Here is a 17,543-nt window from a genome sequence, read left to right as displayed (position 1 = left end):
GTGCAAGCGTTTAGCATTTAGACTCCATGACATAGACCGACATAAAAAGAAAGTCAACGTGCACTGAAATACTGAACACGGTTTTCACCGCAAAAAGTCAAGATTGCCCAATATTTAAGGAAAGCAAATACTTACTGTAAAGTGTTCAAAGAGATCACAGTACATCCATACAATGGAATACTGACGACCAACAGAAATGAACGAACTGCAGGTACACAATGTAACTCCCATAAACAGCATAATTGGAATGTTCCATGCAGGAAAAATCACAGGCTGTGTGATTCCACTTATACAGCATGTTCAAAACCAAGTGGAATCAATCTGCAGGATTAAAAGTCAAAATCATGGCTCCCTTTAGAAAGGAAGGAGGGGATGGTGGTGAGAGGAGGTTTCTGGGGCGCATGCGGTGGTCCGTTTCTGGAGCCAACGACAGTCACATAGGCATGTTCGCCTTATGGCAATCTGTTTAGCTGTTCACCGACATATTACTTTTCTGTATATACGCACTATCCCCTAAACAAAATTTGGTAAACTTTCAAGGAGAATGAAAAGTCTCAGCAGGCTCCCTTGCCAAATGACAGGCTTCACACGAAGGCTTACTAGAAGGGTCAGAATATTACAGAGGACTTAGGAGATGCGCTTCTTAAAGTATGTGTCCAGCTCCTGTTTAGACGGGAACCAAATCAGACAATGGCTGACATTTCTTGCTGTGTGAGTCACTGAAATTAACTAACAATGGCACCAATCCGTTATTCTCATCAGGGAACTTTTTTTTAAGTATAAGTATTGTAGATAGTAAAATTTACCCTGGCGGTGTCCTTGGTATGCCTAGAAAAATCCAGAACATCATATAGAAATATATATATACATATATATACATGTATTATGCAAACACTGATCACACACTGAATGCAAAGATGGCGTCTATCTCATCAGAAGACAGGCATTGCCCTACCTTCACCTCTCTAGGTTCTCCATGGAGAAATTTGTACCAAAACACAGGAGATGGGGTGCTTATTCATATTTTTGAAATAGAGCAAATTCTGCTGCAAATATTTAACCCCTTTAAAAATAGAGTGACATATATATATATACATATATACATATATACATATACACATATATACACATACATACACACACTTATATCTTTTTTTTTTTTTTGCATGATGCCTTATACCTGGTCCCTTGGGCACCTCGTGATCGCACTGGCCAGTGTGCTTCTTCCATGTGGGCTTATTTGCTTCTGAGCTAGATGGCCGCTTGTTCACCTTCAAGCCTTTAAGACCCCAGACACTATCTCTTTTGATAGCCGGGCACCATCAGCTTTCTTCACCACATTTGCTTATGCACCCATTTGTCTTCAGCGATCCTATCATGGAGGTGTGTAGTCAATGATATGATTTTTTGTTCTTTGATGCCTGGTAACTGATCCCTTTGGGACCACTCGATCACACAGGCTGGTGTGTTCTTCCATGTGGACTTTGTTACTTTTGAGCTAGATGGCCGCTTGTTTATCTTCAAGCCTTTAAGACCCCAGTCACTATCTCTTTTGATAGCCGGGCACCATCAGCTTTCTTCACCACATTTACTTGTTCACCCACTTTGGCTCCAGCCATTGTGTCGGGAGAGTGAGCATCATAGAGTTCCAATTTAATAAAAGAAGGTATTCATGCATTGAGGGAGTGTTTGAGTAGAGGCCCAAGGTCCTTCCGCCACCTTAATACTTGACCTATAAATATAGACACATAGATCTATTTCCCCATCCTCCTATATATATTTGCATGTACATGTCTTTGTCTAGACCTCCATGAATGCCCTTTGACTCCTAGCTCTTTCCTCCATCTCCCTTGACTTTCCTCCTGCCCTACTACCATGCTTCATCGCCACCTGGGCTAGAGTATACCTCTTCTCTAAGCAACCTTACCCTTGATCATTTCCCACCAGGCCTGCCACTCCCCCTTCTCTACCATTTGGGGTCCCATGTTTTTCCCTTGTCCCTGGGTTTGTTAACACCACTTCCTTACCCCCCCTACCCCCCCACCCCAAGTCCCCCCAGAACTGTCGGTCCCGTTGTTTTTCCTCCAGATAGTTCATCCAGCCTGTCCTATTCAGACAGACCTGTGGAGTCACTAACATGCACGAAAACTAGACAGAGGAAAACAAAGCAACAGTATACAACCAGACAACAAAACAACGACCCAAGGCCCAAGTGTCGACCAATGGAGATCCCCTCATAGAGGGGTTTAGGAGAGGAGATGGGTTAATTAGGGTGTGAGGTAGTATCGATGAAGAACACAGCTTTCCCCCGGATCCTGGATGCTTCCTCCCCCCAACTACCATGATCCGAATTCTACCTTGCAGGGCTGGATAGGACAGAGGCTGTACACTGGTGCATATGAGGGTTGGAGGTACAGGGAATCCAGGGTGGATGATACCTTCAGGACCAAGGGTGTGAGGGACGATGCTGGGAGAGTGGAGGGTGAGTGGGTTGGAAAGGGGGAACTGATTACAAGGATCCACATGGGACCTCTTCCCTGGGAGAGGGACAGCAGAGAAGGGGGGAAGGGAGACTCCGGATAGGGCAAGATATGACAAAACAACGATGTATAAATTACCAAGGGCATATGAGGGAGGGGGGAATGGGGAGGGAGGGGGGGGAAAAAAGAGGACCTGATGCAAGGGGCTTAAGTGGAGAGCAAATGCCTTGAGAATGATTGGGGCAGGGAATGTATGGATGTACTTTATACAATTGATGTATGTATATGTATGGATTGTGGTAAGAGTTGTATGAGTCCCTAATAAAATGTAAAAAAAAGAAAAGAAAAAAAAGAAAATGATTAGGGCAAAGAATGTACAGATGTGCTTTATACAATTGATGTATGTGTATGTATGGACTGTGATAAGAGTTGTATGAGCCCCTAATAAATTGTTAAAATAAAAAAAATAAAAATAAATTACAAATAAAACTCAAAAAAAATTATAAATTATCAAGGGTTCATGAAGGTGGGAGGGTGGGGGAGGGAGGGGAAAAAAGAGGAGCTAATATCAAGGGCTCAAGTAGAAAGAAAATGTTTTGGAAATGATGATAGCAACATATGTACAAATGTGCTCGATACAATTGATGTATGGATTGTTATAAGAGCTGTAAGAGCCCCCAATAAAGTGATTTGTTAAATTTTTTTAAAAGAAAAAAAAATAGAGTGACATATTTTATACAAACACCACCTATTACAAGTTTGCTTGTTTATTTGTTTGTTTTTTGTAGGGTCATCTCACATTAGTTTCTTAGGTCTTCTTGTTTTCACATCATCAGGTTTGGGGGGATCTTTTTGCTGTTGTTGTTGTTAGGGGAAAATTATCAATAGTAACTATCACTAAACTGCTGTACATTTGTATGTGTTCATTATTTACAAGGGTGTGTTATATGGATGGGGGATACAGTGTATCACTCTTTTAGCATATATGGTTACTAAATTCGAATGCCAAAGAAACGTTGGCATATGAGGGGATACCCAAGAAAAGCAGGATTTTTTCAAAGTTATGTATTTAAATTGTTTTATAAAACAACCTTTAAAGAACTCCCCATTACACTTAATACATTTGTCAAATCTGTGATTCTATCCTTGGAGACATTTTTCAAACTCATCTGTTTGGATGGTTGAGAGAACCTTCCTCGTTTTTTTTCCTTCACCACGTCTACATCACAAATTGCTGTCATTCCATGTCCCTCTTCATTCACGGAAACAAAAAGAAGTCCCACAGAGCAAGGTCAGGTGAGTCAGGTGAATGGGGCAACAGAGTAATGCTGGGGAGTTTTTTTTGTCAAAAACTAAGCACACTGAGAGGGCTGCATGAGCAAGTGCAATATCATGGTGGCAAATCCAGTCCCCCATTTGCCACAAATCAGGCCTTTTTGTCACGCACTCTTACATAATCTTTTCAGAACCTCTAAATAGAAACCTTGATTAAAAGTCTGACCTGGTGGAATGAACTCCAAATGAGTGCACTACTAGTCAAAATTTTTGTCAGTTTGAAAAGCTAAGGAATGTACAGAGTGAGCTTTGTCATCAATGAACATTTCACCTTTTTTGAAATGAAAAAAAAAACCACTCAGACTTGAGTTTTTCCCACAGCGCTATCCTTGTAAACTGTGTTCAACATCACAACCGTTTCTGTGGCATATTTCCCGCGCAGGAAACAAAATTTCACAACCACATGCTGTTCTCTTAAATTAGCCATCACAAGAAAAACAAGGTTGAAGTGAAACTGCTTTTATGAAAAAATTCACTGTGACCAGAGAGAACCTTCTCAGGCAACATTACTGGGTGTACTAACTCAGAGTGAATTTCTCCATGCTCGCCTAGTGGGGAAAATGCTTTACACTGTGAAAGCTCTTTCCAGCAGAGCTTTTTTCCGTTTTTTGTTTGTTTGGTTTTTTCTGGGGGGGGCGGCGAGAATGGTATCCCCTCGTCTGTGTGTGTCTGTGTGTGTGTAAGAAAATGTAAACCCAGATGGAGAAAAATTACCTGTTTTCACTGCGGATTTTTCACTTTTATTAAAATGTTATAGAAAACATTGTGATAAGAGTTGTATGAGCCCCAATAAAATGATTTTAAACAAAGGGGGTGGGAAGCATGATCACTTAGAAGAAGATACTATATCCATCCTGAATGTCAAAATGTTGCACCTGCTCTGATGTGTCCACATGTCCATGATCTCACGAACCGAAGAACGGACTTGTGGACCACAAACGGCAAGCAGAGAGGAGAATTTATTTTAAAAAGAAAGAAAAGCAACTGACACAGTGGGAGGGGTCATGAGTGAGTTGCTACTGAATGAACTGAGTCAGGGGTGAGGCACCTGGGGTGTCTGTGCTGCCAGATTATGAACAGACCAATCCCAGGTCTGGTCACATTGCTCAGTCCAATCATGAGCCTGGTCATGCTCTGTCCATGTCTCAGTCTTACACAGGAATGGGTAAGAAAGCAGCAGACAACAGGTCAGCAAAAAGAATCATGGATTTGCTGACTTAGTTTTAAAATCAGCCTGGGGTGCCAGTGCTTGCTTGCTGGAAGTTTCCAATTGTCCTAGGCTGCTGAAATCACTCCTCCAGAAGCCCTGCTGCTCCGATACTTCCCCCCAGGCCTTTTCTCCTCAATCTGCCTGCGGCTCTCTATCGCCTCTCTCTCAAATCCACTTTATTTTTTACCTGACTTCCATCAAGGGTCGTGACTTGATAAAAATAGATCCCTGAATAATGAGTCAGTGACCTGAGTTTGAGAGAATAAAATAGGAGGTTTAGGGGTATTTTCAAAAGGCAGCATATCAAACAAAGCCAAGGCAGCAAGAACATCTCCAAAGCAATTGTGATTATGTACTTAATGTTTAAAAACAACAACAACAAAAAAACAATCCTGCTGCCATCAAGTGGATCCCAAGTCACAGCAACCATACCGGGCAGAGCGCAGGTGCGATGGTGGGGACGGGGGCTGTAAGTCATTACTGAGTAGAAAGCATCCCCTGTGTCCGGCAGAGCAGTTGGCAAGTGCTGACTGACAGCCTTTTGGCTAGTAACCCAGTATGTGGCCACTATGCAACCCAGGGCTCCCTCCACTTATGTAAGCTGATCTGAAAATACTCAAGAGGGAGTAAAACAGGCATGACCAAATAACTATTTGTTTTCAAATATCATTCTACAGACATGTCGGCAGAAAACAAATCATTGAAGCAATAGCAGACAACGGACAGTATAAGATACAAAATAATAATCACAATATAGAATTGACCAAGGATTCATGAGGGTGGCAGGATGGGAGAGGGAGAGGTAAAAAGAGGAGCTTATACCAAGGGCCCAAGTAGAAAATGTTTAGGAAGTGATTATGGCAACATATGTACAATTATGCTTGATATAACTGATATATGGAATGTTATAAGAGCCCTCAAAAAATGTTTTCATATATATATATATATATATATCTTGAAAAGTTATAAAACTTAAAAATTAAAACAATGGTATTTCTATCGCTAATCAACCAACTAATGTGATATCCCAACCTCAAATACCTAAAAGAATTGCCTACATTTTTGCTAAGAGGTACACAATTATATTTCTACACAAAGTGGCATGCACCACTCAAAAAGTTAAAATGCACCAACCTTCATCTATACACCAAAACTGTTTATAAAAAAAGAGCTCTTACCACTTCTTGCCTCTGGACATTAAGTTTTTCGGTCAATTCTTCCAAAGTCCTTTTTGTTTCCGCATCTGACCTACACAAACAATGAGAAATATTGAAAAGGAAATACAATTAGGAAAATACACATTAACTATGCTTTCCAGAGTCCGCTCCTGCCTGGGGTCCCACTCCTCACAGGCCACTAAGCCCCCCCGCCCCACCCTCCGCCCATCTTATGCTTTTCCTGGTTCATTTTAGCGCAGCTGTTCGCAACTTTAAATATATTCTATTGACTATTGGTTGTGTAGTGCTTACATGTTGGGCTGCGATCCACAAGGTCAGCATTTCAAAACCACCAGCCGCTCTGCGGGAAAAACATGGGGCTTTGTAATCCTCTAGAAAGCGAGTCTTGGAAATTCACAGGGACAGAGCTACCCTGCCCCGCAGGGCTGCTGTGATTTGGCGTGGACTGGATGGCAGTGAGTTTTTGAGAGACACCGCAATAGTTTTAAATAAATGTGTGCCTGCTTGTAATTCTTCTGTTGCTTACCTGTGTCATTTTATACGTTCATCTAGCGAATGAGTCGGAATTGGCTCGATGTCTGTGTGTTGTTTTGTTGTTGTTTTTTTTGTTTGTTTGTTTTTTGATTTTTTTTATTTTAACAATTTATTAGGGGCTCATACAATTCTTATCACAGTTCATACATATACATACATCAATTGTATAAAGCACATCTGTACAGTCTTTGCCCTAATCATTTTTTTCTCTTTTCTTTTTTTACATTTTATTAGGGAGTTGTATAAGAGTTGTTTGTTTTTTTTTGCTGTTGTTTTTGTTTTGGGTTCCATTGCCGTCAAATGAGTCTGACTCGTGGTAATCTGACAGTACAGAGTCGAGCTGCGAGCTGCCCCTGCAGGGCTTTCGAGGCTGCAGTGTGTATGGGAGCAGACTACCACCTCTTGCTCCAGCGCACGGGCTGGTGGGTTTTGACTACCAACCTTTCAGTTAGTGGCCAGGTGCTTAACCTCTGAGCCACCTGGGTTCCTCTCACATGAAGGAGCTTCACCGAGTGCACAAAAACATGGAATTGAAAAATATTTTCCCACAATTCTTTGAAGTTCCTTCCCTCTTAAGAATTATTCCATCCTATTCAGATTGATTCTTTGTTTATATTTTATCATATTCACATTTCCTCAGATTCACTACTATCAAATCTGTGCTGACTCATAGCAACACCATAGGATAGAGTAGAACTGCCCCTGTGGGTTTCCAAGACTGTAAAAATCTCTACAGAAGTAGAAAACCCCATCTTTATCTTTCTCTGAGGAGCTCGTTGGTTTCAAACTGGTGACCTTTTAGATCACAGCCTAAGGTGTAACCAGTATATCACCAGGGCTCCGCTCATAGTTCATAATCTGCCCATTCTTTTGTTCTTATGATCTCTTCGCTCTCCGTGGCCCTTATTCATCACATCACTTGTACCACCCTCCTCCTACCCTTTATCTGAGGTTCCTTATCTCTGTTCTCATTAAACAAATCCTTCTCAGAGGATTCCTGTGCTAACCTAGGGAGACTATGACTTGGCCAGGTCATTTTGGGAATATTCATGGAATTCTTACCATGAATAGCTTGCAACTTCCTCTTCCCTGGCTATGATCCTATTTTACTAAAATGTTTCAGGTTGGTTTTTGTTTATTTGTTTTTCAGAAAGAAGTTATTGTAAAAGGTTAAGTTTCCTGCGTCTTTAAATATCAGGAAATCTCCTCTATTTGGCCTGTTTTCTGGCTTTCCTGGATTTCCCATATCTCACCACCTGTCTGCCTCTTCACAGGCCAACTTCTCCACATGTATGTGTATAAGCCCAAGCAAACCAGCTGTCACATTGTCAATTCTCCTTAGTAGGTCAGAAAAAGAACGGTGCTCCCCTGGGGTTTTCAAGGCCGGACGGTGCAGAAGTAGATTGCCAGACCTTTCTTCTGAGGTGCCTCTGGAGGTACTAGTGCTCAACAGCTGAATGCATGGACCATTTGTGCCACTCATGCCGTTGTGCGTGCTGGTGTCCCTGTGAGCGGCCATCAAGTCCATCCTGACTCCGAGCAACTCCTGGACAGAGTAGAACTTCCCGATACAGTGTCCTACACGGAAATCCTTCCCAGAGAAGACTGAGCAGTCTCTTGCAGAACTCCTACATATTGGAAACCATGGCACTCTTCCCCAACCTTGATTCTCTCCCTGAATTTTCTCTCTCGGTTAGTGGTTCTCAAGCTTCCTAATGCGGCAACCCTTTAATACAGTTTCTCATGCTGTGGTGACCCCCCCAACCATAAAATTCGTTTGTTGCTACTTCAACACTGTCATTTTGCTATGGTTATGAATCAGGCAGCCCTGGTAAAAGGGCCGTTAGACCCCCAAAGGGGTCGCGACACACGGGTTGAGAACTGCTGCTCTATATCGTTCCATCCACCCCATGGTCCCAAACATCACTTCTAGATGCTGACCATTCTTGAGTTTATACCTGAGACTACTCAGTTAAACTCTGCAGATATCGATCTATCTGCTGAAAAACAATACTGAAAATGCACACCTCTCCATCACTTCATTGCCATGGTCCAGATCAAGTGATGATCATCTCTCACATAAATGCAAGCCCACTGCCACCAAGTTGTTTCTTACCGTGACAGCCTATAGACTGGAAGAGTCCCAGGCTGTCATTGCACACTAACTAATCAACTAATCATCTCTGCTATCATCCTGCGTTTCCTATATTTCCCCTGTATCATTATATAACTATTTTCCGAAACTCATACCCCCACTGCTCCTCTTATGCCCCCCTTTCAGAGGTATAAAAGCTGTATAACAAAGATACTGCAAGCGTAGAACACACTATCGTGGAATGGTAAGTGCCATTCTATCGATCTCATCAGTTTGTGGAAAAGAAATATCTAAATATCAACAGTCTTATGATCCCTGATGGCAATGGTGGACCTCTCCTGGACCGCTAACCAAAGGCCAGCAGTTCAAACCCACCAATTTCTCCTTGCGATAAATGTGAGACTATGTGTCCCTGTATAGAGTTGAGATGGTTAAAATATGGCAGTCAGTTATTCCACTAGAATATCAGTTTAAAATATTACTGTCCTTAAATAATAAATAATAGAGTTCACAATTCAGGAATTTATATGGTTTATTAATATCAACTATATGTTAAAATTTATCTGGAAACACCATCTACTTTTTTTTTAATCATTTTATTGGGGCTCTTACATCTCTTATAGTACCATATACTTTAAATGGTAAATAACAGAGAGTGTGGAGACTAATTTCCTAGATTAGAATTCTAATGCCAAGACAACCATCCATCCTGTGTGATCTCAAGCAAAGTAAGTCATTTCACCTCTCTGTATCCCATAAAATAGAAGCAGCAACAATGACAATCTCATAGAGTTGTTGCAAGGAGAAAACAAAATTATTAAATAATTAAAAATTATTAAATAAGTGCCCAATAACATTTGCTAATGATAGGAATAGGATGGTCCTTAATTCTTATACTGAATTTTCTGCCTTTCTTCCACAAAAATGTGTCAGTTATCCAGACTATAGCTGATATTCACATATTTACCATTTGTACTTTGGGTTGGTTTTGCTGCAGCAACACAGACAGCGATTCATTGGGAATTTGAGTGAACTGGATAATATCAACTTCAATTAAACATCATCACTAGAAAAGCAGCAAAAAGGGGGGGACCCCCTCAACAAGATGGATTATCAATCACAGTGTCAGCCATGACGGGTTCACAAATGACCATTGAGAGGATGGCACAGGACCAGGCAGTGCTCCACTCTGTTGTGCAGAGGGCTGGTATGAGTCCGAGCTGACTTGATGGCACCCAACAACAACAACAAGCATCACAATACGAAGGACCTTCAAAGGGTTCATTTTACAAAACTCTCTTTAAATTCCATTTTCCATGCATTTTTGAAGCGCTTTCATACATACACTAAAGTTCATAGAGAGTTACTACAAATCCTTGCTTCTTGGAAAATAGGAATATTCACATTCAAATATCTAAACTAACAGCTGAAATATCAGCTGTGACAGGGGCTCATAACCATGGGGAACTATGCCAAGGACTGGTCGGTCACACACGTATGCATTCACATGCTCACATTTTTATTTCTCTAAGAGATCTGCAAGTGCATCTCCTTGCTTATGTTTCCTATCTCGCTCAAGGATAACACAGTTCCACTGCAGTAAGTTAAAGTGTTTCTTTCTGGCAATATAAAATTAACCTAAAGTTCAGTCATGACACGCTCTAAATTCAAAGGGCTTTGAACTATTCTATAATAAAGCTTAAAGTCTGGCTAGAAAACCACTGTGTGGTGTGTTGTTGTTTTTTTGATCTATGTAAACATGTCAGTTACAGAACCTATGTTATTCTTCTAATCATTTGTGCCTCCAAGTGAAAACCATATTCTGCTTTTACCGGCTTCTTCTTGAAAATTCCCTGCTGAGATCATCTCCAAGGCGGATCTGTTCGCTGCTGAGGTCTCGAAGAGACTGGTGTAAAACGTGAAGCTAATAAAGGCAAAACAGTTTTTCTTTTAGGTTTCTGTTGAATTCATCCGTGACCATTCACTAGAGGCAAAAATAAGTACTTGTTCTTCACAATATGCCCCAATTCTATAATAGTTTGATGTTTTAGAAAAACAAAATAAAATGAACATCCACTCTGAAAGCAGTATTTTTCCAAAGAAAAGCAATTTTTTTAAAGCTATCAATAACATTAACAAATTCTCTCTGTGGAATTGATATCAATTCTTGCCCTAGAAAAGGGATCAGTAAGCTTTTCTGTAAAGGGTCAGATAGCAAACATTTCTAGCTCACTGGTTCTCTCTGACATCAGTGATGACTACTGACCTCTACTACAGTAGTGCAAAAGGCAGTTAAAATAGAAGCCTAGCTATGTTCCATTAAAACTTTATTCTAACAGCCTACGGTGCACATTATCAACCCCTTCCCTAAAGAAATTCCTGTCCACATGCACCTGGAATCATGTACAAAAATGGCTGAAAGAGTGTTGTTCATAAGGGAACTCTAGAAACAAACTGAAAGTTCATCAGGAGTAGAATGGAGAGGAGTAAACTGCAGGATATTCTATCATACCTCAGTGAAAAATAACAAATAAAGGCACACACCCATTTGTAAGGAGGAATTGCAAACATAACACGGATTAATAAAAGTCAATTTACAGAAGAAGACACATAATATCATTTCATGAAGTTTGAAAGTAGCCGACCCTTAATAAGCTCGAAGTAGTAAAAATGATATGCTTTTAAAGCTAAGGGAAAAATTAATATAAAATTCAAGATAGTAGATTCACTCTTTGGGGTGAGGAGCTAACATATGATAATCCTCTTAGTATAGTTGGTAGTTTTATAATGCTGATTTTTACTAGTATACTTGCAACCATAGGTATGCAGGCTACACATGTGTATGTATATCCTATTACACAATAATGTTTCTTTAGTTACCTAGACACTCAGGAAAGAAAAGCAAGATGGATGCAGTCCATATATGCCCATTGATTGAGCAACTTGTCAATACCAGAGACGGTGCTGGGAAGCACGTGGCTCCCAGCCTAATGGGAGAGGTAGAAAAGTAAACTGCTGACCGTCACTTCTAAACGAGGGTCCTAGAGAAAATGCACAGTCGTCTAGAGCGAAGGGTCATCTTAAGATAAATGGACAACTTTGAAGAATGTTTTAAAAATTAGGAAGAAGAGTTAAAAAGCAGAGTGTGGCGGTAACCCTATCAACTGACCGTCATGAAGGTTGTAAAATCATGAATTTCTCTCTTTGCAAATCAGACTCGTGGAGCTCATTCTGACACCACCCTTCCTCTCATTCCTACCCTCGCCGCATGGCCAACTGAGCTTCAAGTCCTTTCAATAGAATCCACTTAAAGTCAATCCCTTCTCTTCAACTTCATTTCACTATCCTAATCCAAGGGAACATCATCTCACACACAAAGAAATATCCTCCTAATCCGTTTGTCTACATGGACACTATTTTGCACACTAGAGTCAGAATGAGCTTCTGTAAATATTGCTACCCCCTTCCAAGGCTCTCCAGGGTCTCAGCCTTTCATACTTCTTCGGTCTCCTGGCCTTCTTTAAATTGCCTACTTCCTCCCTGCCAATCTTCTCCTTATACCTGGAATGAATCACACTCGGCTCTAGAATCGCAACCCTCGCAGCTGTTCCTCAGCAAAGCATTTCCTGAACAGAGCAGGATCCCCAACTACACCTTGCCATTGTCCTGGGCTCTGCTCTACCATACCTCTCAGTTCATCATATGAGTGTATTAATACACGTACTTGGTTACTATCTGGCTCTGCCTATAAACTGTAAGCTCCGTGAAAAGGCAAGGGCATGTCTACTTTCCTCATCACTGCTTCCAAGCACAAGCACTAAATAAATACAATGAAAGATTAAAGATACAATTTTAATAAGTTGTTCTCTGGTCCACATTTAATCATATAGTCCATGTAACATACTTGGCATCTATCTGAAAAAATAATACACTCAAAGAAAGTTTCTATGAGGCATTTTGTAAGAATGCGACTCTGCTTTCTCTACCTCGTACTGTGTAACATGCAACAGTGTCAGATGAGGATCCGAAAACAAATATTGGCCGTCAAATCCTAAAACTTTCTAAGCTAGGCTGTCAAGGTGAGAAACTTCCCTAGCCATTTTCTAATTGATTTAGCTACCCAAAAGCAAGAATAGAGAAATTTCAGCTCTTGCAAAGAAGTTTAAAGAGTCAGGAGACTAAACAGACACAAAGAACTAACACTTCAGAAATCTTTAGCAAATATACAGAGAAGCATGGAAGTTTCTTGCCTAATGGGAAGTGGCTCCATCAATGATTCAACAATCAGAAACCCTATAGTGCTGGGAAAATCAATAGGTCAACTATACAAGGACTAACTTTTTCTTTCTAAATAAACTTGGCAAAATAAAAAGTAGCTGACTTAGCAGTATGTCAGAGGAGTCAGCCATCTAAACAAGGAAACAAAGCAGGCCCAACTAAACTCACTTTTAAATGTTGTACAAACCATAACCTTTCACAACAATATCGAAAATAAATGTGTGATGGAGATTAATACATTAAGAATGCGTTGTCACCTTGATTAAAAAAGAGATCAGTAAAAAGTTACCGATACCCCATCTCTCAGCCGAAATATAGCCATGAGGTTGCAAATCTTAATATATGGGAATTAAAGAAATGCTTGCATGCAGATTACAGAATTGTCCTAATTACCTGGCCCATGTCATCAGTCTCTCCAGCAAAACGGACACTAGTTCTCGACTTCACTGTTCTACTACCTTGTGAATCCCCGTAGTCCTTGAGAGGTGAGGTAGGTGGAAAACGGGGGCTCTCTAAACAAAAGGAAAAATACATGAGAAAACATCCAAATTGTTTAATCAATGCATACACACTAGCTATGGTATATAGCTGCGCCCTCAACCAAAGTCATTTATTTCCAAATAATCAACGGATATTTCCAAGTATCCTGCTGTAGACTATACATAAAATTTCAAAATTGGCACAAATTTTACTCTTACAGCAGATGAAATCCAAAACACAAATAACCTGGAAACTCGAAAACCCGAAAAGCAAACCCATTGTCACCATGTCAATTCTGCCTCATAGTAACCAAAAAAGGACAGAGGAGAGCTTCCCCACAGGGTTTCCAAGGCTGTCAGTCTTCAGAGAAACTGACTTCCACATCTTTCCTTAAGCAGCCAAGCACCTTAACCACTGTACCACTTACCCACTGTAACCATTGTTTCGCCTGGAAACAGACCATGTCACAGCTCCATCATGCTATACTTTCCAAAGAAGCAGTGCGCACATGTTCCCCCATATTAAAAACATTTGCTAACTAATGTTAACTTTCATTTAACTACCTTAGATGTAACTTCATCCCAGTAAAGGAGAATTTTTCAAATCAGAAATTAATTAAAATAAACTCTAACTGGTGTTTAAAACCCATAAAAACCAGCTAGCTGCATGAAAAAATGACTGGGTCCAATTTTTAATCATGATTGTAATGATCATCAGCAACGTTGTCCTTGTGAGGTATTGGTCTCTCTAAATCACCTTGTCACTGCACACTGAAGCCCTTTTCAAGCATAAATGGGAGTGAAACAGACAAGTGTAAGATTTACTACAAATTAAGTGCTTCCACTTCTAATTTACGCAAGGTGCACATTGACCTGTCTGAACAAGCCTCAGAGGCTATTCATAACCAAATATTCTAAAACCCTTAGGCTACGATAAGACTTTGTGCCTAGAAAGGAGGGTTTAAAACCATACCCCACATAAATATAAAGGACATTTTCTTTGTATGTTTGTGCTAATTCTCTGGTCGCTCACTATCCGAGTGTTAGCAGATAAACCCTGTGTGACTGAGAAAAGCAGAAAGATTCCAAATAAGTGTGTCTCTTGTCTCAAAACATGCACGATAAAACCCTTCACATCCTTGACAACTGTGTCTTCAAGCCTCTAGTCCACCTGTTTTACGTTTGCGTTGCATCCCCCTAAAGACCGAGGGGGTTCATGCTGAACCACTCGCAAGACAAGCCACAAGGACATTGCGCTCACCCACCTGCAGCAGCCCCGCCATCGAGGTCACTGGCACTCAGGCTCGCAGCGGAACTACTGCGCCCGCCCGACTGTCTCAGCAAACGTTGACTCCGCAGCTGGCCGATGGATTGTTCCAAGCTTTCTTTCAACTGAATTAAAGAATATAATGAAGGGAGTTTTACTTTTTCTAAACAACTTTTGAATACAAATAAGAGTCGGAATTTTTTTTCTTAAAGCTACTTCTGAAATATCCTGATCTTAGGGAGTCAGAGTATTTGTATCAGAGGAAAATGTGAACTAAGTTATGTTAGGAAATATGAAAGTAGTCAATATAAGTATTTTTAGAACCAATGCTAACATTTGGTTTTAAATGGCATCTGTCACTACTTTTTCCATGTTTCTATTACCAGGATGTGGAAGAGGTACCTACCATCTGAGGACTTAGGGAACCAGATCAAAATGTCTAATAATGTGCCGTCCATGCTAAGACTATAAAAAGGCCATTACATATCAGAAAGAAAGGGAAAGCCTTCTTTCCCTTTAAGTATTCCTTCAGATACCCCAGGCCTATAATAAACAGGAAAAGTAATAGCTGTCCCACAACAGCTGCTGCTGAGATTATATGCTATGTGCGACTTGACATGAGAATATTTCCTTCATCCCTTCAAAGGCTCATATTGCAGAACTAAGGGATCGGATATTGGAGTGTCAGTACATACATCTGCCCAAATACTTTCTTCAAATGATTAGGGAGTCATCTAGGGGGTGATATAAGGACACAACATTTTAAGACCCAAGCGGTACACTTAAATGGAGCATGATGGAATCTGAGGAGGTAGTTCCTGCAGCAGGGCATGCCTGACACTGAGCAGTGGTTCTCCACCTTCCTAATGCCGTGACCCTTTAATACAGTTCCTCATATGATGGTGACCCCCCAATCATAAAATTATTTTCATTGCTACTTCATCATTGTAACTTTGCTACTGTTATGAATTGGGCGACCCCTGTGAAAGGGTCGTTTGACACCCCCCCAAAGGGGTCAAGACCCACAGGTTGAGAACCGCTGATGTCGAGGGTCAGCAAAAAAGAAGATGACTCTTAATGAGATGGGCAGACACGGTGGCTGCAACCATGTGTGGTTCAAACAGGGGACAGTTGTGAGGAAGGCAGAGGTTCGCCCTGCTGGTTGCTGAGTCGCTGTGGGTGGCAAGAACTTGACGGGACCTAACAACAGCAGCTTTAAGAATAACATCTAGGGACAGACACAGATACAGTCCTGAAAAGAAGATTCAGCTATGACCCAAGGACACAAAGAGGAAAGCTGAGGAAAATCCTACATTCCAAATTGTTGGGAAAATCCAGATCTCTCATCCAAGGATGAATAAAAATCAGTAATAATAAAAATACAGGTCACTTTTGGATCCATGGTGATTGGTTTTAACACCCCTTAAGCACCTTTCATAAAACTGTACAGTATTTGCATATAACTTACAGACTTCTTACTGTTTACTTTGGAGTATCTCTAGATTACTTATAATACCTAATACAATGTATATGTCCGGTAATTAATACATTAGGCTCCCCAGCATTTGAATCATTGCTTTGACCACTTAATTTCTGACCCCCCCTCTCTCACAAACACACACACACACAACTATTTCTGATTAGCAGTTGCTAGACCTGCAGATAAGGAAAGCCTCCAATAATAATGGAGTCAAAAAAGAAGCCGTCTGTAATTGTTTAAAGAGATTGATGAAGGAATTGATAAGACATTCGGTGATTTTCCTATATTATGTTCACGCTTCCATTCGCTCTTAGAGTAAATTCAAAATGCCAGAAGCAGAATGCAATTTGGTGAATTATTGAATAAGGCTCTTCTAGCCATAGCCTTCATTACTCCCACCAACCGACCCTCCTTTTCCTCAGGCCTCTGGGTAAGAGGGAGGGGAAGATGCTGGCTGTATTATGCAGTTCGTCTGTGAATGACTGCCATCCTCAGGGTACACAATGAACCAGCTTAGAAGCACACGGGACCTCACTACCAGCAAAAGGCAGGAATAGAGCGAATCCTCTGGACCACAAGACCCCTGCATAGGACTCTTGGATGCAGGACACAGCTTAGACACCAGGAGCAAGAACAGCAGAACCAGGAAGCACAGCCTGAGACACAGCAGGGGATTCAAAGCCCAAAGAGCAAGGGACACTGAATGTTTTGGGTCGGGAGGCTGGCTTGTGGAGGGGAGTACCTCTGGGCACTTAGTCCATGGAGTTGGGTTTGTGGACTCACAGAGCTGGGGCTTAGTGCCTTTGGGTTAAGGGGGTTGAGGCTTACTGGAGTGATGTGCCTCTGGGCACTAAACTTGGGGAGCTGGGTTTGCAGGATCGTAGCGCATGCCATGTGGGCAGTTACTAGCAGCTCTAAAAGAGCTTTGTGACATGTCCTAAGACTGAGCACGTCCTGACCGCATTCTGAGCATTTCTCGCCTGAACTGTAACGTGTTCATTTCCGTCATGATCCTTGTCGATGAGTTCTGTGTCGATGAGTTCTGTGTTGCCATTGCAATAAATGGAGCCCAGCAATAAAAGTGCACAGCAATGTGTGAGACAGAACACAGACGATGACAGTATCCGGTGTATGGGAGTTTATTTGCTAACAAAGCTCAAGCTGTAAGTAAAAACTGAGGAGTTAAAATGAATTTTGACGCACACAC

At 41.1% G+C, this 17,543-nt stretch overlaps 1 protein-coding gene across 2 annotated transcripts in view; it reads right to left on the bottom strand.

Annotated features, from left to right (window-relative positions):
* CEP128 (centrosomal protein 128) overlaps positions 1-17,543 on the bottom strand; it is a 472,711-nt gene that overhangs the window by 400,804 nt on the left and 54,364 nt on the right. For both annotated transcript variants that reach the window (XM_075531496.1, XM_075531497.1), the window contains exons 4-7: positions 14,855-14,981; positions 13,504-13,622; positions 10,665-10,756; positions 6,204-6,273 (exon numbers count right to left, since the gene is read on the bottom strand). In XM_075531496.1, coding sequence (XP_075387611.1) covers positions 6,204-6,273; positions 10,665-10,756; positions 13,504-13,622; positions 14,855-14,981 — 408 coding nt within the window. The remainder of the gene's footprint in view (positions 1-6,203; positions 6,274-10,664; positions 10,757-13,503; positions 13,623-14,854; positions 14,982-17,543) is intronic.

The sequence above is a fragment of the Tenrec ecaudatus genome, chromosome 14 (assembly GCF_050624435.1).
Source record: "Tenrec ecaudatus isolate mTenEca1 chromosome 14, mTenEca1.hap1, whole genome shotgun sequence".
NCBI classification, from domain to species: Eukaryota; Metazoa; Chordata; class Mammalia; order Afrosoricida; family Tenrecidae; genus Tenrec; species Tenrec ecaudatus.
This window is presented reverse-complemented; position numbering and strand designations above follow the sequence as displayed.